Below are 24295 nucleotides of genomic sequence, written 5' to 3' on the forward strand. Positions count from 1 at the left end.
TCTCCATTTTGTTAATTCAGAGCTCAGCTATATAGAACATTTAGAGAAGGAGCAATTTTGGAAAGCCTCAGTTTTCTGGAACTATAAAAATTTACCTCATGAAAAACCAAAAATTTTGTTTTTAATGATTTTATATCATTGTTTTCTAAAATACAAAATTAAAAAACAGCTCACTGAACAAAAGCAAACATTTGTAGTATAGAAGTTTTCTAAAAGTAACACAGGATTCTCTAATTCCATTTGGGAATGAAACTTTTATTTTTTCCAAAAGAGCTTAGGGGATCTATTGTAGAACATGATTTAGAAAAACAGAATTAAGACTATGATTTCTTGAATAAAACATAGTGGACAACCAATTAAGATAAATACTGTTTAATGACTTCCATTCAACCACAGAATGAGGTCCAGACTACCAAACCTCCCGTGATCAAGACCTGTCCCAACTTAATTAATACACTGGATTCCCACAACTCCTCCATCATTTACCTTTTGCTCCAAACCTACTAAATCTCTTTGGTCCCCTTACATGTCCCATTCATTCATAACTCCATGCCTCTATACTGTTGTTTCTTATATCTTGAATTCCCTTCTCTTTTGCCATACATGTGGACCCTAATTTTACATTTCAAATGTCACCTCCTCATTGAAGTCACCTAGTTCTCCTTTCTCCTTTCTCTGAACCCCCACAGCATGTGATCTACGCTTTCTTTATACATTGTATACATGTGTTCTCATCCACTCTCTCATGGGCAGGATGCATGTCTGCTTCAGGATAAGTATTTCTTAAACAAATTAATGTTGTTACAAGATATAAGGCTTGTTTGATCTTTATCAAGTATCCCCAAATGACTATGATTGGAGTTCTTATGTCCTATAGTCAATCCTTCTATTTCATCCCTTAGTATCAGCTAAAAATTTTTGCAATTATCAGTAGTTTTGCCAGTAGTGGATCCTTAACTGCACTTTTGAAGTTAGTAATAATGATTTACTAAACATAAATGACACACTAGGCTTTCTGTAAACATTTTCACTGCATCCTAACAAAAGCTTTATGAAGTATTATGAACCCTAGTTTACAAATAAGGAAACAGACCCAAAGAAATAAAGTAACTATCTAAGGTTATATAATAAATACGTGCCAGTGATAAAATCAACTCAAGACTTAATGCTAGCACAAGACTGACAGTTGATAACACCATAAAGAAAAGATGAAAAGAACTTTGAAGAGAAAGGACCAGCTATCCCCCAGCTGATATTGCTACTTGAAGTAAAGCATAACCCAGACTGGTGAAGTAAAATTAGATTTTGCAGCATCAGCCAAGTTCCCAGCTAAATACAATAGAAAAGAGAAGAGCCATCTCTTTGAGTCCTGCCCAAAGTACAGAACTGTGAGCAAAAAAAAATGGTTGCTACTGTTTGAAGCAACTAAGTGCTTGGGTGGTTTCTTATATAGCAACGTATAGCTGAAATAAGAAGTAATAAGATTTAAAAGTATGGCAGTAATTGTGGGAATACAGACAGAGAAACTCTAGAATTTGTTAACTTATGGAATGATTAGTTGTATAAAAGGTAAGAGTTTGGATGACTCCTAAGTTTTGGATTGAATTGATGTAGTTACCAAGATGGGAAACAGAAGAGTATGGGTAGAAGTTACAACATAGTGAGTTTAAGATACGCTTTTGGGTCACTCAAATGAAGCTCTCTAGTGGGCAACTGCATATAGAGGTCTTGAGTTAGGCAGAAAGATATGACTGGGAAAAACCTTTTTACATGTGATCAGCTGTTAAGTAAATGGTAGCTGAAGCCAAGGATGTAGAGGAAGTCCACAATGAAAAGCATATAAATGGAAAAGAATAATTGGAAAAAATTTGAAACATTATTTAAGAAGGAGAGAGAGAGGAGTCTGGAAAGGAGATTAAGAAAGAATCACCAAAGGAGGCAGGGCGAGAGGTGGCATAGGGAGATGTGGAATTTGCTTAGTCCCCTAGACTAAATAGTCTAAATAGCCAGGAACAACTAGAAAATAGTCGGGAACAACTGATGGGGCGAATCTGTGATTGGATATCATCATATACCAGCCAGGAATGGGTGGAACAGCTGAGATCACAGCACAGAACTGTAAGTAAAGCTCCCCAGACTGCAGAGCCAGCACCCTTCCCCACCAGCACAGCAGCTGAGTTGCAAAACTTCACTGCAGGAGAAAGAAGGAGTCCCTGCTGGGAGCAAGGGCATGAAGCTAAACCAAACTCCAATTGCAGTTTTAATTAACAAATTTGGACTACTGATACATGCTATAAGCACAGACAAACCTGGAGCAAGCAGAAAAGGAACCCAGAAGTTTACCCTGGCAGAGAAGAGGTGGGGCTGACAGGAAAAAAAATACATAAATATATAAAAACAGAGGCTTTTGGAGTCCAACAAGCTCAGAATACTGGAAAGGGCTGTGTCCCAAGAAAAGGGGCAAAAGGGGCACACAGAACCAGGTACCAAGAAAAGGGGCAAAAGGGGCACACAGAACCAGGTACCAACAGCGGTTCTTGCCTGGTGAACTGGAGAGCTGGGGAATGGCTCTGAATTTCTTCTTTCTTTTTTTCTCCCATTCTAAGGAGCTCATTAGAGAATGCCTCAGGCATTTCCATTTCTCAGCACTGACCCAGGCAAGGGTGGAGTTAAGATAGGGAGTCAAAGGAAAAACTCAAGTGTAGGGGACAGTTCCCTAAGGGGCTTATCTTCCCTAAGAAAAGGCGGGGGAGAGGGCAAGGCCCAGCTCAAGTGGCAGACTTCCCTCAGAAAATTCAGACCACAAGGATTGGGGGAAAAAAAACAGAAACAGCTTAAGCTGACTTCTGACACCCTTGGTCTGTAGCCCAGACAGACAGGGTCCACTGAGAATTAGATACACCACACCTCTTTACCCTCGTGCGGCACTTCAGGCTGACAAGTGCCACCTGCTGGGCAGGACAGGAAAAGCAGAGTCCAGAGGTCTCACAGGAAAGTCTGGCAATATGCTGGGTCTCACCCTTAGGGAAACCTAATACTGAATACAGCTTCCTCCTGAGACCTGTGGCAGTCTGGTCTGGGAAAATCTTATTGGGGTAATCAAGGAAACCCGATGCCTAGGCAACATAAAATTACATATCACACTAGGAAGAGTGAAGATATGGCCCAGTCAAAGGAACAAACTTGCAATTCAACTGAGATGTAGGAACTGAAACAGCTGATTATAAATCAAACAAATCTCCTATCAAAAGTCAAATCAATGAGTTTGAGGGAAGATATGGCAAAAGAAATGAAGGATATGAAGAAGACATAAGGAAGAACTTGAAAGTTTGAAAAAACAATTGGCAGAACTTATGGAAATGAAAGGTGCAACAGAAAAGATGAAAAACACAATGGAGACATAAACAACAGATTTGAAGAGGCAGAACAAAGGATTCATTAACTGGAGAACAGGACATCTGAAATCCTACACACAAAAGAAAAGATAGGGAAAAGAATGGAAAAATATGAGCAGGGTCTAAGGGAACTGAATGACAACATGAAGGGCATGAATATATGTGTCATGGGTATCCCACAAGGAGAACAGAAGGGAAAGGGGGCAGAAAGAACAATGGAGGAAATAATCACTGAAAATTTCCCATCTATTACGAAAGATATAAAATTACAGATCCAAGAAATGCAGAGTACACCAAACAGAATAGATTTGAATAGACCTATGCTGTGCCAATTTGGACATATTATGTCCCCAAAAATGCCATGTTCTTTGATGCAATCTTGCAGGAGCAGACATATTGAGCAGACATATTCCAGGATTAAGTAGCCTGGAATCCTTTGAGTGTTTCCTTGGAGATGTGACTCAATCAACTGTGGGAAACTTTGAATGGATAATTTCCATGGAGGTGTTACCCCACCCATTCAGGGTGGGTCTTAATTGAATCACTGGAGTCCTATAAAAGTATTCACAGACAGACAAGGTGCTGCAGCCAAGAGAGACACCCTGGAGAATGCACAGGAGCTGAGAGTGGATACAGAACACAACCTGCAATCAGCAGATGCCAGCCAGGTGCCTTCCCAGCAAACAGAGGTTTTCCGGATGCCACTAGCCTTTCTTTGATAAAGGTATACTTGTGTTGATGTCTTCATTTGGGCATTTTCATGGCCTTCAGACTAACTTTGTAAACAAATAAACCCCTTTTATAAAAGCCAATCTATTTCTGGTATTTTGCATAATAGCAGCATTAGCTAACCATTAGCTAAATATGCCAAGATACTTAATAATTAGATTATCAAATGACAAAGACAAAGAGAGAATTCTGAAAGCAGCAAGGGAAAAGCGATCCAGCACATACTAAGAAAGATCAATAAGACTATATGCGGATTTCTCAGTAGAAACCATAGAGGTAAGAAGGCAATGGTAAGATGTATTCAACATACTGAAGAGAAAAACTGCCAACCAAGAATTCTATATCCAGCAAAAGTGTCCTTCAAAAATGAAGGAGAGGGAGAAGGGGCAAGATGGCAGAACAGAATTTAGTTAGTCCCCTGGAGCAACTAATAAACAACCAGGAACAATTAGTAAATAATCTGGAACAACTGCTGGGGGACAACTGTGACTGTCCACACATCGTTCGCCAACCTGGATTGGGAGGAATGGCAGAGATTGCAGCATAAAATCTGTAAGTAAAAACTGCTGAACTGTGCTGGGAGACCCCTTGCCCCATGGTAGTCTGAGCTGCAAGACCTCACTGTGGGAGAAAGCAGCATTCCTGGAGCAAACAAATATAGCTCAGCTATGCCGGTTTGAATGTATTGTGTTCCCCAAATGCCATTACCTTTATGGTCTTGTGTGGGGCAGACGTTTAGGTGCTGGTTAGATTTGCTTGGAATGTGCCCCACCCAGCTGTGGGTGATGATTTTGATGAGATGTTCCCATGGAGGCGTGGTCCTGCCCATTCAGGGTGGGCCTTGATCAGTGGAGCAATATAAATGAGCTGACTCAGAGAAAGGGAACTCAGTGAGTGCAGCTGTGAGTGGCGTTTTGAGGAGGAGCAAGCTTGCTGGAGAGGAATGTCCTGGGAGAGAGCCGTTTTGAGGCCAGAGCTTTGGAGCGGACACTGGCTGCCTTCCTAGCTAGTAGAGGTTTTCCGGACGCCATTGGCCATCCTCCGGTGAAGGTACCCGATTGCTGATGTGTTACCTTGGACGCTTTGTGGCCTTAAGACTGTAACGGTGTAGCAAAATAAACCCCTGTTTTATAAAAGCCTATCCATCTCTGGTGTTTTGCATTCTGCAGCATTAGCAAACTAGAACAGATTTTGGTAAGGCCCTTGGGAAGGATTTTGGTACCAGAGGAGTGGGGTGCTTTTGCTGCTGAGTTTGCAAATACCAAACATGTTGGAATGGCTTTTTAAATGGATAAGGGGAAGTTTCTGGAAGAATTGTGAGGAGCTTGATAGAAAAGGCCAAAACTGCTTTAAAGAGACTGTGGAAATATGGACTCTAAAGATACTTCTCATGATGCCTTGAACAGAAATGATGAATATGTTGTTGTAAACTGGAAGAAAGGTGATCCTTGTTTTAAAGTGGCACAGAATTTGGCAAAATTGAGTCCTGGTGTCAGATGGAAGGAAGAAATTGAAAGCGACAACCTGGAATACTTAGCTGAGGAGATCTCCAGACTACGTGTGGAGGATGTATCCTGGCTTCTCCTTGCAGCTTATAGTAAAATGCGAGCGGAGAGAGATAAACTTAGAACTGAACTCTTGGGTTCAAAGAAACCAGAAGCTGATAGCTTAGAAAATTACGAGCTTCCAGGGGGTGGAATCTCAGAAGCTACAGCCCAACGTGAAGATGTAACCAAACACAGAACCCAGCCGCCATTTCAGTACAAGCCAAGATTGGAGATGGAATTATCCAGAAAGGATTTGTGGAAAGTCCTATTATCTAATGGCTTTGACCCCTGTGTGCTTCATGCAAAGCCAACAGAATTTTTGCGAGATCTTTATAGACAGAGCCATTGCCGGTCTGGACTGGAGGAGACAGACAAGGAGAAAATTAAAGGAAAAATTTCTTCAAAGACAGAGCCATGGAGGTTGAGGTCTGGAGTCAAGAGGTTTAGGGCTGGGAGAGTGGAGAAGCCCACATGTTTGGAAAGGGTGAGTTTGCCCTGGAGGTCGAGGGTGGGCTTTCCGCCTTGATGCTCTGGAAGAGTTTTGCCACCTCAGGTTCCAGAGGGTGGAGCACATTCCCAGGGAATTGGGGAGAGCCTGGCTGCCACCCCACTGTTCTGAAGGGGTTGAGCGTGTGCCCCGGAGATGGAAGGGAATCCGGGAGCTGCCCCGATGTCTGAGGAGGGTGGGGCCGAGAAGGTGGTCTCCCCAATGTGTGGATATGTTGGAGCACTCACCCAAGCATTTGGAGAGGAAACAGCTGCACTCACTGAGTTCCCTCTCTCTGAGTCAGCTCATTTATATTGCTCCACTGATCAAGGCCCACCCTGAATGGGCAGGGCCATGCCTCCATGGGAACATCTCATCAAAATCATCACCCACAGCTGGGTGGGGCACATTCCAAGCAAATCTAACCAGCACCTAAACGTCTGCCCCACACAAGACCACAAAGATAATGGCATTTGGGGGACACAATACATTCAAACTGGCACATCAGCCTAGCTCCAACTGGGATTTTGATGAACAAATGTGGACTGCTGAATATAAGCTACAAACATAGACAAACCCCTAACAAGAAGCAAAGTCCCTTAGGTCGCTTCCAGTGGAGAGGAGGTATGGCTGCAGGAAAAGAAAAATATTAATTAAAAAAAAATAAAGAAAAATACAGAGTTTTTTAAAGACAAATCACCTTAGAGAGCCAGAAAATGCCTGTGCCCCCAGAAAGGCAGCCCAGAAGACTGGGTGCTCTGACCGACAGATGAAACTGGGGGGCTATGAACTGGCTCTGAAACAGGGCTTTCTTTCCCTTTTTCTCTCTCTCAACCTGAGTGGCTCAGTGGAGAGAGCCTCAGCCATTTTCAGTTTGCATTGCTCTGACCCAAACACGGGTGGAGTTAAGAGAGTCAGAAAGACAAAGCAGTAATTCAAATGCAGAAGACAGCTCCCTAGGGGGTGTATCTTCCCTAAGAAGAAGGAAGTGGGGCTCAGCTCTAGAAATGGCCCTCCCTTCAGAACTCAGACCCCAGGGCCTGTGGGAAAACAGGCAAAACAGAAACAACCTAAGTGGAGAATTAAAGGGGCCACACCTCTTTACACCAATTGGCAGCAACGGGCTGACAGGCAACACCTGCTGGGCAGGATACTAAAAGCACAGCGGCTAGAGACCTCACATGAAAGTCTGTCAATCTTCTAAGACACACCCTCAGGGAAACTTGAATATATCCCCATTCTGAGACCCGAACCTGTTCTGGTCTGGGAAAATCTGATTGGGGTAACCAAGGAAACCAGATGCACAGACAAAAGAAAACTAAAAATTACACTAGGAATAATGAAGATATGGCCTAGTCCAGGTAACAAACTTACACCTCAATTAAGATACAGTTGAGATAGTTTCACTTTAATGAAACAATCAATTAAAATATTTTTTAAAATATGCTAAATAATTTGAAAAACCAAGTCAAGAAGCTCAGGGAATATATGGCAAAAGAGGTGAAGGATATTAAAAAAAAACACTGGGTGAACATAAGGGAGAAATCAAAAGTTTAAAAAAACTGGCAGAACCTATGGAAATGAAAGGCACAACTCGAGAAGAGAAACACAATGGAGACATACAACAGCAGATTTCAAGAGGCATAAGAAAACATTCAAGAACTGGAGAACAAGAAACCTGAAATTCTACACACAAAAGAACAGATAGGTAAAAGAATGGAAAAAGATGAGCAACGTCGCAGGGAACTGAATGACAACATGAAGCGCATGAGTGTATGTGTCATGGATGTCCCAGAAGGAGAAGGGAACATGGGCAGAAGCAATAATGAAGGAAATAATCAATGAAAATTTCCCATGTCTTATGAAAGAGATTATAACATTACAGATCCCAAGAAGTGCACCATACATGAAACAGAACAGATATGAACAGAACTACGCTAAGAAACTTAATAATCAGATTATCAAACATCAAAGACAAAGAGAGACTCCTGAAAGAAGCAAGAGGAAATCGAATCATCACATAAAAAGGAAGCTTGATAAGACTATGTGCGGATTTCTCAGCAAAAACCACAGCGGCTAGAAGGAAGTGGTGTTAATTTAAGATACTGAAAGAGAAAAACTGCCAACCAAGAATCCTATGTCTGGCAAAAGTCCTTCAACTATGAAGGACAGTTTAAAATACTCTCTGACAAACAGACAATGAGAGGGTTTGTGAACAAGATACCTGCCCTACAGGAAATACTAAAGGGGGCACTACAGACGGACAGGAAAAGACAGGAGTGAGAGATTTGGAGCACAATTTTGGGTGATGGTAGCACAACAAAGTAAGTACACTGAACAGAGATGACTGTGAGTATGGTTGAAAGAGGAAGGTTAGGAGCCAGGTGGGACACCAGAAGGAAAGAGGAAAGATAAAGACTGGGAATGTATAACTCAGTGAAACCTACAACTGTGATAAAATGTACAAGTACGTTTTTACATGAAGGAGAACAAATGAATGTCAACCTTGCCAGGTGTTAAAAATGGGGTGGCACTGGGGGAAAAATACAATCAATGCAAACTAGAGACTACAGTTACCAGAAACATTGTCTCATGTTTCCTTTAATGTAACAAAGACAATATAACAAAGCTAAATGCCTATAAGTGGGGGATATAAGGGAGGGGTACGGGACTCTTGGCATTGGTGATGTTGCCTGACTCTTTATTCTACTTTAGTTTAATTCTATCTTTCCTTTTGTTGCTTTTCAGCTGTCATTTTTTTTCTTTCTTTTATCTTTTCCTTCTGTTTCTCTACCTTCTTTGACTCTTCCTCCTTCTTTGTGGAAGAAATGGAGATGTCCTTATATAGATAGTGTTGACAGTGGTGAAGCATAAATGTGTAATCATACAGGGAACCACTGAATGTTCACTTAGGATGGAATGTAAGGTGGGCGAACAAAACCATCTTAAAAAAAGAAAACGGATTGATGAAGAAAGCTTGAAGGCACTATATTGAGTGAAATAAGTCAGACACACAAGGATAAGTATTGCATGGTCTCAATGATGTGAACTAATTATAATGCATAAACTCACAGACATGAAATACAAGTTACCAGGACATAGAACGAGGCCAAAGAATGGGCTGCAGTTGCTTATTATGGGCAGAATGTCTAACCATGTTGAACTTAAGTCTTTGGAAATGGACACAGTTAGTACACTATTATGAGAATAACTAACAGTGTGGAATGGTGTGTGAATGTGGTGGAAAGGGGAAGCTTAGAGTCATGTATGCCACCAGAAGGAAAGTTGGAGATTAAAATATGGGAATGTATAAAACAGTGAATCTTGTGGTGGACAATGTCCATGATTAACTGTACAAATATTAGAAATCTCTCTCACGAACTAGAACAAATGTATGACACTATTACTTGAAGTAAATAATAGAAAGGTATATGGGGGAAAATATACCTATTGCAAACTATGTACTACAGTCAGTAGAATTTTAACATTCTTTCATTAACAGTAACAAATATACTATACCAATACTATGAGTCAATAATGGAGGAGGGGTGGTTAGGGGTATGGGAGGATTTGAGTTTTCTTTTTTGTTTTTATTTCTTTCCTGGAGTAATGAAAATGTTCTAAAAATTGAAAAAAAATTAATTGTGGTGATGGATGCACAGCTGTATCATGGTACCGTTGACAACTGATTGTCTACTTTGGATGATTGTATGGTATGTGAACAATCTCAATAAAATTGAATTTTAAAAAAAGCAGAGTTCAAAATATTTTGAGACAGACACTGAGAGTTTCTGAACAAGATACATGCTGTACAAGAAACACTAAAGGGAGCATTATAGGCTGATAGGAAAGGACAGGAGAGAGAGGTTTGGAGAAGAATATAGAATATAATAAGACTATCAGTAAGGGTAAAAAGAGAGAGGAAAAAATAAAAATAAGATATGACATACAAAATCCAAAAGACAAAATGGTAAACAGTAGACATTATATTGAGTGAAATTAGCTAAAAACAAAAGGATGGATACTGTATGGTCTCAGTAATATGGACTAACAATGATGAGTGAAATTTGAAAGTTGAGAACACAGGATATCAGGAAATATAAAGAGGTTAGAGATTGGGCATTTGACACTGAAGGAGTAAAGAAGGTTCAACAAGATTGACTGTATAGTTCCAGAAATTGAATGGATAGCATAATAGTGTGTGATGGTAACACAATTTTGTAATTGCTCTGAACAAAGATGAGAGTGAGTATGGTTGAAAGAGGAAGGCTTAAGGGCACATACGACATGAGAAGGAAAGATAAAAGATAAGGAATCATACTGTATAACAGCGAAACCTAGAGTGGTCAATGATGGTGATTAAATGTACAAATATAAGAATGTTTTTCCATGAGGGAGAACAAATGAATGTCAACATTGCAAGGGGTTGAAAATTGGATGATACAGGGGAAAAAATATAATCAATGCAAACTGGAGTCTACAGTTAATGGTAATTATAAAATGCTTCCATTAATTATAAGAAAAGCAATATACAAAAGCTAAATGTCTGTAAGTGGGAGATATAAGAGAGTGACATGGGATTCTTGGTGGTGGTGATGTCTGACCTTTTCATTGTATTTTATTTTTATATTTCTTCTCTTTTGAATTTTTATTCTTCATTTTTTTCTCCTTTTCCTCTTTCTTTGGGGAAGAAACGGAAATTTCCTCACAGATTGTGGTAGTGAATGCATAATTACGTGATTATAGTGGGAATCACTGATTGTTTACTTGGGTGGATTTTATGGTATGTGAATAAAACTGTTAAAAAAATAAACAGAGGGATACAAATGATGGAGAAAATGTGGAGAGAGGGATGTACCTATTCCCTGTTGGTAGGGAAACAGAATGGTGCAGCCTGTCTGGAGGGCAGTATGGTGGTTCCACAGGAAGCTAAATATGGGTTTGCTGTATGGTCCTGCAGCCCCACTACATTAGTGGACATTGCACACTGGTGTTTATGTCAGCCATATTCACGATTCGCAGTGGATGAGGTGGCCTAAGGGTACATCTACTGATAACATAATGGTAAACTGTGATGTATACACAGAACAGAATACCGAGTGACGGCAAGAAGAAATGAAATTGTGAGGTATACACCTATGTGAATGGACCTTGAGGACAGTATGTTGAGTGAAATAAGCCAGAATCGAAAAGACAAACATTATAACGCCTCACTAATATGAATTAACTATAACGTGTAAACTCTGAGAATTGAATCTGAGAGCAGAGGTTAGGTGAATGCTTATGGTAAAGGTTCCTACATTGTAAGCTCTTACAGCAGTCACATCTATTCATGAGTTGTAGTGGCTATCTCTAAATCCTGAGATGCTGAGCAGTTTGTGTACAACCTGGTCAGTCCCTATAACCTCGGGTAGGTGTGACACCTGAGACTCAGAGCCAGAGCTCAGGAGCTGTGAATGACAGCATTCCCCATACAGCAAATGTTAAAACAGCTGAAAAAAAGATCAGGCTTCAATTAGAGATATGAATGAAATGGACTTCATTAGAACTAAGGTAAACCAAACTAAAAGGTACAGGATGATACTGACTGTGTTTGAAACCTCAACTTCTGTGTGAGACCAAAGGAAGAGATGTTTATTTGGTGCAAAATCTATACTTTCTGTATCACGTTATATAATTTAACTTGTATGGTCAGTTTATTCAAATACCATAATTACATGGAACCTTGAATAGGGGGTTTGTACAGGTTAGCGTGAAACCCTGATACATCCCAGAGTAATTTGGGCAGAGAGGAAGGAGTATTTGCAGGGCCCCCTTCAGGGCCTGGGGGAAAATGTGGAAACATTAAATTTCCCCACCTGGGGAATTCTTGATATTCTCACAAGCACTGGGGACTACCATTGTAGTAGGCCATGTCCTCAATCTTGGGGCTTGCCCTTGTGCAGCTCGTTATTGCAAAGGAGAGGCTAAACCTACTTGTAATGATGCCTAAGAGTCACTCCCAGAGAAGCTCTTTTGTTGCTCAGATGTGGCCCATCTCTGTCTAAGCCCCCTTGGCAGTTAAACTCACTGACCCCCCCCACTCCCATGTGGGACATGACTCCCAGGGGTGTAAATCTCCCTGGCAACATGGGACATGACTCCCAGGGACAAGCCTGGACCTGGCATCGTCGGATTGAGAAAGCCCTCATGACCAAAATGGAGGAAGAAAAATGAAACAAAATAAAATTACAATGGCTGAGAGATCTCAAATGGAGATGAGAGGTCATTCTGGAGGTTATTCTTATGAATTATATAGATATCCCTTTTTAGTTTTTAGTGTACTAGAATAACTAGAAGGAAATACCTGAAACTGTTCAATTGCAATCCAGTATCCGTGATTCTTGAAGATGACTGTGTAACTATATAGCTTATATGGTGTGACTGTGTGACTGTGAAAACCTTGTGGCTCTCCTTCCCTTTATTCAGTGAATGGACAAATGAGTAGAAAAAAGGGGGACAAAAAGTAAATGAATAATAGGGGAAAAAAAAGGAGTATGAGATATTTTTGGTGTTCTTTTTTACTTTTATTTTTTTTTATTTATTTGGAGATTGCAAAACATATTTATTTATTTATAACATGTAGTTTTTGCTCTTGATTAACCTCCCTGCTCTTTCAATTAAATCACAATTAACAAATACTTATTGAGTGCTTCCAGCAGGCATCCCACCTGCTGCCTGGTTCTTGCCCCCAGCTGGTTCAGAGCTGCAGCCCTGCTAGCAGAGGACTGAGTGTGTGAGGGAATCAGGCCGCACTGGGGGTTTGATTTTGGGAAACCCCCCAAACACACACACACATACACACACAGAGCAGCCCTGCAGAGCAGAGAAGCCTCTCTAAAGGCTCCAGGCACCTTGTAGGGCCAGTGCCTTCTCTCCTACAGGCCAGAAACCCTAGACCAGGGAAGTTGGCATCTGCTCAGGTGAACTGGGTCAGGATAGGAAGGCAGTGAGGGTGGTGCTCTTCTCACTAGTTCTCCTGGTGGTATTTACAGGGAGAAAAATCCTTTGGAAGGCTAATAAGGGATGAAGATGCTCCTGGAGCAGTGGGGTGCAGCCGAGAGGGGCTGGTGGAGAGTGGAGACTGGGGAGCCTGTCTTAGTTGCACCAATACACTGACTGCAGTGGGTGAGCCCCTCATCTTGGCTGAGCCTTGGTCTTTTCATCTTTTTCTTTTTTTTTTTGAAATAAATTCAAAGTTATGGGAACAGTTGCAAAAACAATACAAACCCCATACACAGAACTCCAGCATACCCTGACCCCCCTCCCGATACCCCAATCCACCAACTTTAACATGCTGTCACACCACTATTTCTTTCCCTCCCTCCCTATCTATCATCCATCATCTATTGCTCTGTCTTCTGAACATATGAGAGCTAGCTGCATACATCCTTGAACAAACACTATAATTCACATATACATTTCCCATGAACAAGAACATACTTTTATGCAATTCCATTAAACGCAGCTAAGAAGTAGAAGAGATTCAACATTGATACAAAGCTTACATTCTATATTTCTTTTTTTTTTTTTTCCTTATGTCTAAACTGTGTCCCTTTGAGCCTCCTGTCGTCCATCTTCAGAACCCATCCAGGGTCATCCTTGGCATTCAACTGTCATCTATTTAGACTTTTTTTTTTTTTTTCTCAATTGTGGAAACATATATACAGCCTAAATCTTCCCATTCCCCTCCTCCCTAGCATTCCATTAGTGGGGTTAATCACATTTAGAATGTTGTAATGCTATCCCTTTCCCACCATCCATTACTAGAAATTTCCCTTCACCTCAAACAGCAACCCTACACTCATTTCTTAACTCCCCACTGCCCCTTCCCCCACTTCTCTTAACCCATACTCTACTTTTCATCTCTATGGTCATATTCTCTGATAATTTCTTTGTGTTTACTGTGGGGCTTAAAATTAACCTCTTAAATCCATAACAATCTTGTTTTTCTTTGATACCAACTTAACTTCAATAGGACACATAAACTATGTTCCTATAGTCCTCCATTCCCCCACCTTTATATAGTTCTTGTCAAAAATTACATATTTTACATTGAGTCCAAAACCATTGATTTGTCATTAGAGTTTGTGTATTTTATATCATGTAGGAAGTAAACAGTGGAGTTACAAGTCAAAAATTACTGACTTCTATTTGTATTCCACTGTGGTCGGAGAACGTGCTTTGAATATATTCATTTTTTTTTTTTTTTTTTTTTTTGATTTATTGAGGCTTGTTTTATGTCCCAGCATATGGTACATTCTGGAGAAAGATCCATGATCACTAGAGAAAAATGAGTGTCCTGGTGATTTGGGATGTAAGGTTCTATATATGTCTGTTAAAATTCTCTATATCTCTCTCTCCTTTCCTTGTTTCTCTGTTGGTAGGGGTCCCTTTAGTATCTGAAGTAGGGCAGGTCTTTTATTGGCAAACTCTCTCAGCATTTGTTTGTCTGTGAAAAACTTAAGCTCTCCCTCAAATTTGAAGGACAGTTTTGCTGGATAAAGTATTCTTGGCTGGAAATTTTTCTCTCTCAGAATTTTAAATATTTCTTGCCACTGCCTTCTCGCCTCCATGGTGGCCGCTGAGTAGTCACAACCTAGCCTTACGCTGTTTCCTTTGTATGTGGTGAATTGCTTTTCTCTTGCTGCTTTCAGAACTTGCTCCTTCTCTTCAATATTTGACAGTCTGATCAGAATATGTCTCGGAGTGGGTTTATTTGGAGTTCACTGGGCGTTTATGCTTTGTGTATTTATATTGTGTAGAAGGTTTGGGAAGTTTTCCCCAACAATTTCTTTGAATACTCTTTCTAGACCTTTACCCTTCTCTTCCCTTTCTGGGATACCAATGAGTCTTAAGTTTGGACGTTCTATTTATCTATCATATCGCTGAGATCCATTTCAATTTTTTTTATTTTTTTCTCCATTCTTTCTTTTGTTCTTTCATTTTCTGTTCTGTGGACTTCTAGGACACTGAGTCGTTGTTCAACTTCCTCTATTCTTGTATTATGAGTATCCAGAGTCTTTTTAATTTGGCCAACAGTTTCTTCTATTCCCATAAGATCTTCTATTTTTTTATTTACTCTTGCAGTGTCTTCTTTATGCTCTTCTAGGGTCTTCTTTATGCCCCTTATATCCCATGCCATGGTTTTCTTCATGTCCTTTATATCCTTTGCCATGTTTTCATTTCTCAATTGTAGTTCTTTGATTAATTGTGCTAAGTACTGTGTCTCTTCTGATATTTTGATTGGGCGTTTGGGATTGGGTTCTCCATATTGTCTGGTTTTATCACATGCATTAAGATTTTCTGTTGTTTTTGGCCTCTTGACATTTGCTTTGCTTGACAGGGTTCTTTCAAGTCGTAAAAAAAAATACCAATCTAATTTTTCAGAAATTCAAGTTGGTGGTGTACACTTTCTCTAACTAACCAGCAGATGGCGTCTGTGAGTCACCTATACCCCTCAAGTCAGTTCTCCTCAACTTTGTCCTTGTGGTGTGTGGGGAAATGATTCTTGTGGGGTTCAGTTGGTGAACTCAGTTTGGATGTGTTGCTGGAGCCATCCGCCCTGAATGTGGGGCATGTGTCCGGGTGGCTAGGGAGGCAGGGCAGCTTTAATATTCAAACCCCCCAGGTGTTCCCGGAGATTCAAGGCCGCTGCAAGAGTCTAAGCCTTCATTTCGGTTCTGCCTCAGACCCTCTCTGTTGCTGACCCACAAACCACCGGCATTGACGTAGTGTCCCTGGGTTTTCCGAGCGGGCGCCCCTTCTCAGCTGTGATCTTCTTCCAGGACCTCTGCTGAGGGAATGCCGTACTACGTCACCAGTGCACGCTGTCCCTCAAGGGAAGCCCCGGGCCGCCGGGCCATGCAGGGGCGCTCTCAGCCTGATGCAAAGATGGCTGAACAGGGCGTCTCAACCTACCCCACCTCGCACAGTTCCTCCTTCCCAGCTCCAAGACAACTGGCACGGCTCTGGGCTGTGGGCAGAGCCCCGGGCAGGAGTGTCTCCAGCCCACCGGGAAGCCAGCTGCAAGCAGCAGGGTTTCTTTCTCCTTCCGGCTCTCCCCTCCACTCCCCTGGCCCTGAGGGAATCTGCAGCGGGCTATCCTCCACGCCAGACACCGAGAGGTCGGCTCAGCCCACTCCTGCTGTGCTTCACTGTGTGGTTCTCACTGTCGCAACTGCAGCCACTTCTGGGTTTTTCCTTTTTTGAAAGAGCCAGTCCGTCTCCAAACGCCAACCCCCGGCTTCCCCACACCGCAGTGCAGTCAGGGGTCTTTCAGCTGGCTTAGTCACTAGTTTCAGAATGCAGACTCCTAGTTTCACCAAGTGTACGACCCCTGTGGTTCTAGCAGAACTTGTCCAGCTGGTGCACTGCTGTAACCAGTATTCTGGGTCACCTTCTGGTTTTTATCTAGTATTTTTCATGGAGGTGTTTTTTTGCTCTATTTCACCTAGCCACCATCTATGTGATGACACTGTGAACAACTGACTGTACACTTTCGATGACTGTACAGTATGTGAATATATCTCAATAAAATTGCACTATTTATTTATTTGCTCACAGTATCATCATAGTTGTGCATTCATCACCACAATCTTTGAACATTTTCATTACTCCAAAAAAAGTAAAAATTAAAATAAAAACAATATCCGAAACATCCCCTCCCCCTGTTGTTCATTTACTTTTTAAAATAGTTTTATTGAGATATATTCACACACCCTTCAGTCATCACAGTGTACAATCAGTTATTCACAGCACCATCACATATTTGTGCATTCATCACCAGAACCATTTTTGAACCTTTTCCTTACTCCAAAATAAAAACAAAAGCAAAAAAAGAACAACTAGATCTTTCCAACCCCTCCATCCCACCCTATTCTTCATTTAATTTTTGTCCCCATTTTTCCACTCATCTGTCCATACAATGGATAGAGGGAGTGCGAGCCACAAGGTTTTCACAATCACAGTCATACTTTGCAAACTACAGTTATATAATCGTCTTCAAGAATCAAGGTCACTGGGTTGCAGTTCGACAGCTTCAGTATTTCCCTCTAGCCATTCCAACACACTAAAAACTAAAAGGTGATACCTATATAGCCCATAGCAATACTCTCCAGAGTGACCTCTCAACTCCATTTGAAATCTCTCAGCCACTGGAACCTTATTTTGTTTCATCTCTCTTCCCCCTTTTGGTCCAGAAGATCCTCTCAGTCCCACAGTGCTGGGTCCAGGCTCATCCCCAGGAGTCGTTTCCTGCATTGCCAGGGGGATTTACAGTCCTGGGTGTCATGTCCCACGTAATAAAAAAATTGATTGTGGTGATGAATGCACAATTATGTGATGATACTGTGAACAACTGATTGTACACTTTGGATGACTGTATGGTATGTGAATATATCTCAAGAAAATGGCAATTAAAAAAAAAGAAAAAAAAACCACCAGAAAGAGAGTGGGATGCCATCAACATGGCAATATAAGACATCCCCTGGAAATGTCTTCCCTCAGAATCAGCTAATAAAAGGACAAATTCCACTTGCTTAGAACTTTGGAGGATAAGACACTGGAGAAGGACTCCATAAATGCTCATTCGAAGAAAAAGATTTAAGAATCTACAAGAGCAGGTAGGAAATTTCCCTCCGAGACCTGCCAGTCCATACCCTTCCTCCCTCACTCAGTCCCTAGCAGCTTGGGAATCATGCAGAGGCAGCACGGCTCGGGCCCCTCCCTCTGCAGACATAGACTATAGAGTCACAAACAACAGCAAGTTAGAACTCCACACATATCCAGGCATAGGGACCCATGTCTGCAGAGACCCAGAGCATTCCAATTATTAGAGATATTGACAGCTTCCACGTACAGTGAACTTTGAGTAATATTCTCAAATAGAAACTTTAAATATTTTCTAATTTAATCCTTGTACAGGTATTGGTATACCCATGAGGTATCTATTTTTTAAGAGATGAGAAAACTGAAGCTCAGCAAGGTTAGGCAACTTGCATTCATATAAATATCAGGGCTTGAATCCCAACCTAAGTCTGTAAATCTACAGAAGAGAAACTATTTCTATCATATATAACCCACACTACAGAAAAAGCTTCCTTCTACACAATGATGTACACAGACTTTAACTAAATCCACGGTACAGGAATATATACTATGGCAGACACTTGAATCTATGTTGAATATATGTTATAATATATATGCATTAATTACAAGAAAGTTCATTTACTAAGAGATAATACATATAGACACTCAAGGAACTGTCGCAAAACAAAAACATTTTCTACAGAAAGAGAAACAAAAAAGGCTATTATCTTTGAAAATTATTTTTTCAAATACAGTCAAATTTTTACTTGCCTTGTTGAGCAGCAAATGCTTGACTAGCTGAAATGACTTTTGTTAGTTCCGGATTATATCTTGTTCCCTCTGGAAAAATCACAAGAAACATCTATGGGACACAAAGAAAATTTGGTTTCCTTTGTGTATGCTGTTTTGTAGTTGTTGTTAATTTACCAATGCTAAGAGAGTATTTCATACACTGGAAAAAATGTGTATTTATTTACATATAACCATTTTAAGGAGTGCAACCAAAACACAAATATTCAATTAAGTCTGAATATAACACAACTATATTTAAAATGCAGCCCTATATTTACTGGCAAGGCGGTCATGAAGAATCCAGCAACATTTCTAATTACTAATGCTAATGGTCACTAATTAAAAGTTTGGCCATGAGATGCTGACTTGTACGCAGCCTCAATTCACAAAGCAGGCTTTTTCCCTAATATCCTGTAAAATGACATTTTTTAAAGATGCACATTTTAGAAATCAGTGTCCTTAAGTATCAAAATTAAAAATACCATATAAAATATCTAAATTTCTATAATATAAAAGGCAATAAATGTTCACAGTTACAAGATTCATATAGTATTCCATTTAGAGCTCCCCTTAATACATTTTAAATGATTCAATTCATAAGCAGTCTCACATTTGCTACATAAATTGAAGTAATGTACTTGTAAATACAGGAAAATATGAAGCTGGATGTTTACTAAGTAGTCAGTGTACACTTTTTATTTATCTGCTTGCAAAAGGAAAAACATACATAGTAAAACTATATAGTGAAAAACTCCTAATTTGAGAACCAAGTAACAAAAAGTAACATATGATAGTCAAAAGACAAAAATAAGTCATGTATACCAAAAAATCTTTTCAGATACAGGTAGGATATAGGAACAAAAGGATTGAAAGAGTCCATGGAATAAAATTATTTTCATTTTTTCCATCCTTGCCAGATCCTAGAAAATATTGTCTACCTATACACTGGTACAGAAGCATTTCCCTTATATGAATAATCTAGGATTATAAAACTCCTACTTCATGAGGTATGTGAGAGCTAGAATTTTTTATTGGACAAACTTATGAAAGTTGACCAGAGCAATCAAAAAAATGTAGAAAAATGTATAAAACTGAGAAAAAATAATCAATAAACTCCTCATTAAATTCCAGCAATTAAAAGAAAAACAGGAAGAAAATACTAAAATTAGCTTCAAGCTCCACAAATTCAATATCATGAGAATATATTTTAAATCAATAAAGTTTGTATTTAAAGCCATGAAATCAATTACTGATAGTTATCAACTTTTAGTTCAATCATTTATAAATAAAATGATTCATGATTTGAGTAGTTAACAATAACTCACGTGATATTATTTCCTATCTCTTAGATGTATAATTTAAAGGAACACTGATGCTCAGCAAGAAAACAAGGTTGAACTATGTATTCAGAGTTCATGCAAGAAATATTTCTTGCTGTTATTATGTGTCTGGTTCTATATATAAAATAACAAAAGAGATACAGTCCCTCTCCTTATGGTCTTTATAGATAAGTGAGAGAAAAAACATTAAACAAATAAAATAAAAATGCATAATTACATATTATGATATGAATATGAAGAAAAAGAACAATGTGTTAAGGAAAATAACAAGAGGGAACTTAGAACTGGTAATGGCTCTAAGCCCTAAAGAATGAATGCCTTCCCTCTCTAACTGGAAACAAGGTAAGGACGTCCACTCTCACCAGATCTAGTCAACAATGTAACAGAGGTTCCAGTCAGAGCAATTTGGCAAGAAAAAGAAATAAAAGGCATCCACACAAGAAGGGAAGAAGTAAAACTGGCATTTATACATTTATCCACATTTATCCACAATTTTTACATTTATACACAAATGACATGATTGTCTATGCAGAAAATCCTAAGGAATATTTTTAAAAGTTGCTAGATAATTAAGTCTAACAAAATATATATATTTTGCAAAATACATAGCAAAATATATATATTAGACTTATTTATTATTTATATACAAATAATACATTTATGTATTACATAAAACATTATTTATTATATATATACAATATATAATTATTAGACTTACTATAAAGCTACAGTAATCAAGACTCTGGATGGCATTGGCATAAGGATACACCATATAGAGATCAACAGAACAGAAAAAATGGCCCAGAAATAGACCCATATATGTATAGTTGATTTATTTTAAACAAAGGCCCCAAAGCAATTCATTATGGTAGAGGATAACATTTAATGAGTGGATATCCATATACAAAAACATGAACCTTAGTTATATACAAAAATCAACTCAAAATGGATCATAGACCTAAATTGTAAATGCTAAAATTTGCAGAAGAAAACCTAAGAGAAAATCTTAGTGACTATGGCTTTTGCTAAGACTTCTTAGGTAGGGCACAAAAGCAGGAAGTATAAAAGAGAAAAATAAATAAACCAGAATTAACAAAAATTTAAAACTTGTGTTCTTCAAAAGGCATTGTTATAAACAAGAAAAAGCAAGTCACAGATTGGAAAAAAAATTTGCAAAACATATCTGACAAAGAACTTCAATCACACTTCTGTACCTCAATAATATTAAAACCTTTTAAAAGAACTAATTAAAATATGGGTAAAAGATTTGAATAAACTTCATCAAAGAAGATATACAGAGATAAACACATGAAAACTGCTCATCATTATTTTGGGGGAAACATTAAAATCACAGGAAAACACTACTACAACCCTATATAATGGCTAAATTTAAAAAGACTGACCACAAAGCACTGGTGAAGATGTGGAGCAACTAGAACTCTCATGAACTGCTTATGGGATCAAAAAGTTGTATAAACACCTAGCAGTTTCTTAAAAATAAAGCTTATACCCATCATATGACCCAGCCATTGCACTCACAGGTATTCACTCAAGAGAAATGAAAGCATACGTCCACACAAAGACTTATACAGGAATATTCTTAAGAGTTATATTTGTAACACCCCCAAATGGAAACAACTGAAATGCCTACAACTAGTGAATGAATGAAGAAGTTGTGGTCTAGTGATAATACAATGCTATGTTACTCAGCAGTAAACAGAAGCCAACTCCTAATACATATAACATTGATGAATCTCAAAATAATTAAGCTAAGTGGAAGAAGCCAGACTCACAGACTCACTCACCAAAAAGGGAACAAACTGTATGATTTCGTTTATATAAAATTCTAGAAAATACAAACTAATGTATAATGACAGTGGTTGCCTTGGGATAGATTAGGGAAATGGATTGCAAAGGGACACAAGGAAACTTTTGGAGGTGATGGAATATGTTCATTATCTTGATTATGGTGATGAGTTCATGGACGTGTGTGTACGCGCGCGCGCGCACACACACACACACACACACACACGTCAAAATTCATCAAATTCTATATTTTTCCAGTCTGCAGTTTGTTTTATATCGATTATACCTTAATAATGCTGTTTTAAAACAAAAGAATGAAAGGAAGCCACCAGATACTGTGTATAAAAACTCTGAGGTGGGGAAGAGCTTGAGATATTGGAGGAACTAAGAAAAAGCCAATGCAACTAGATTATGGAAACAGAAGGATATAAAATAAACAAGACAAATCATGCAGAGTTTCTAGGCATAGGAAGGAAGGTGGATTTTTCTTTCTGAGTCCAACAGGTATCCATGAAAAGCTGTAAGCAAAGACATGATGTGAGTTTGTGTGTGGGTATTTAAATAAATCTGCTTTAAAAGTTAATGTTAGAATAACAAAAAGTAACCAGGGAGACAACCATCAAGCAAGTGGAGGGGAGGCAAGAGGCAAAATATAAAAGGTATATAAAAGAATGAAAAAGTAGAGCTACAACAAATATCATGACCCAACAAAACCTAAGGAATAAAACAAGGAAAATGTGTATTCATAAATCCCTGAATTTATAAAACTAGGTTCTATGCCAATTTCTAATACCACTCCTCAAGTATAGATATGAGCAACAATAACATCAACAGATATCTTGAAGATTAACATCCCTCTTGATATTAATCATGCTCTAATTCACTAGCATTTGAAATTATTAGGGGAAAACCAATCTTCTTTTCCTTATTCTTAACATAATTTACTTCAATATGAGTAGTAGACAAAACAAAGGTATTATGAAAGTAACTGAAATAAGATTTGTAGTTTCTTAAGATGGAATTCTATAAGAGTAAATGTATAAGAGAATTTACATAAATGAAAAAAACAAAACAAAAAGCCTTCTTGTTTTTGCATGAGTCATATCCAGTCATGCCTCTCAGATCCCGGTTTCCTCAGACACGACCACAAGTCCAAGCCTCTTAGGTCATCTGCCAACACCTAAACTCCGGGACTCTATACTATTCCATGTAATTCTTCATCTTAACCAGTTTTCCCTCCTTTTCTTACCCTCCCATATCTCTCCACTTTCTTCTCTTGATATCAATTAAAATCAGTCTCCTTATCTTCCTCCTATCTCATTGGCTTTCCTTCTCAGACTCCTTTGCTGGCTCCTCTGCTCAAGCTCTAAATGCTTCAGTACATCAGGAGTTGGTCCTGGTGTCCACACACAAGTGCACATGCTCTCTCTCTCTGACTCATGGCTTTAAATACTATAAAGACCCCATAAGAGGAATCTGGACCCGGCATCATGGGATGGAGAACATCTTCTTGACCAAAAGGGGGATGTGAAAGGAAATGAAATAAGTTTCAGTGGCTGAGAGATTCCAAAAGGAGCCAAGAGGTCACTCTGGTGGGCACTCTTAGGCACAATATAGATAACCCTTTTCAGGTTCTAATGAATTGGAAGAGCTAGCAGTAAATACCTGAAGCTATCAAACTACCAACCAGAACCCCTGAATCTTGAAGATGATTGTATAAAAATGTAGCTTAGGAGGAGTGACAATGTGATTGGGAAAGCCATGTGGATCACACTCCCCTTTGTCTAGTGTATGGATGGATGAGTAGAGAAACGGGGCAAAAAAAAAAAAAAAAGCACTCAGTGTTCTTTTTTACTTTAATTGTTCTTTTTCACTTTAATTTTTATTCTTATTACTTTTGTGTGTGTGGTAATGAAAACATTCAAAAATTAATTTTGGTAATGGACACACAACTATATGGTAGTACTGTGAACAACTGATTGTATGCTTTGTATGACTGCATGTATGTGACTGTATCTCAATAAAATTGAATTAAACAAAAAAAAGACCCCATAATTTATATCTTTAGTCCTGACCTCTCTTTTGTGCTCCAGATTGCTCATACAATATCTCCATTTGAATTTCCAACAGGTATCTCAAATACTTGAGAATGTATCTCTTAATGCCGACGTTTCCCAATAATACTCTTCCTCCCCCGTATCTCTTCCCCATTTCAATAAATGGTAACACCATTCGTACAAACTACTCAAGTCAAAAAACTAAGAGCCGTCTTCAATTCTTCTCTTAACGTCACCCTGCATCAGCAAGTTGTGACATTACCAGTAACTCTACATCTAACTCAGAATAAAATCCAAATCCAAACTACTCACACCAAAGCCTATCTATGAGGTCCTATGTGAGCCAGTCTCCAATTCCCTCTCCAACCTCAGAGTCTACTGCTCTCACTCTCATTTATACTAGTCTTTCAGTTCCTCAAAACATACAAATTTATTCTTTCCTTAGGATCCATATCTTCACATAGCTGGTTTATCCTTGTGATTAAGGCAACAATTCAACTTTGAAGAAGCATTC

The 24295-nt window shown here is 39.1% G+C and overlaps 1 protein-coding gene across 2 annotated transcripts in view; it reads right to left on the reverse strand.

The window, feature by feature from the left end:
* The window catches only part of AGPAT5 (1-acylglycerol-3-phosphate O-acyltransferase 5), a 109998-nt gene that overhangs the window by 29459 nt on the left and 56244 nt on the right, over positions 1-24295 (reverse strand). For both annotated transcript variants that reach the window (XM_037813214.1, XM_037813213.1), the window contains exon 5: positions 18558-18648. In XM_037813214.1, the coding sequence (XP_037669142.1) occupies positions 18558-18648 (91 nt within the window). The remainder of the gene's footprint in view (positions 1-18557; positions 18649-24295) is intronic.

This window comes from Choloepus didactylus, chromosome 20, assembly GCF_015220235.1.
Source record: "Choloepus didactylus isolate mChoDid1 chromosome 20, mChoDid1.pri, whole genome shotgun sequence".
NCBI lineage: Eukaryota > Metazoa > Chordata > Mammalia > Pilosa > Megalonychidae > Choloepus > Choloepus didactylus.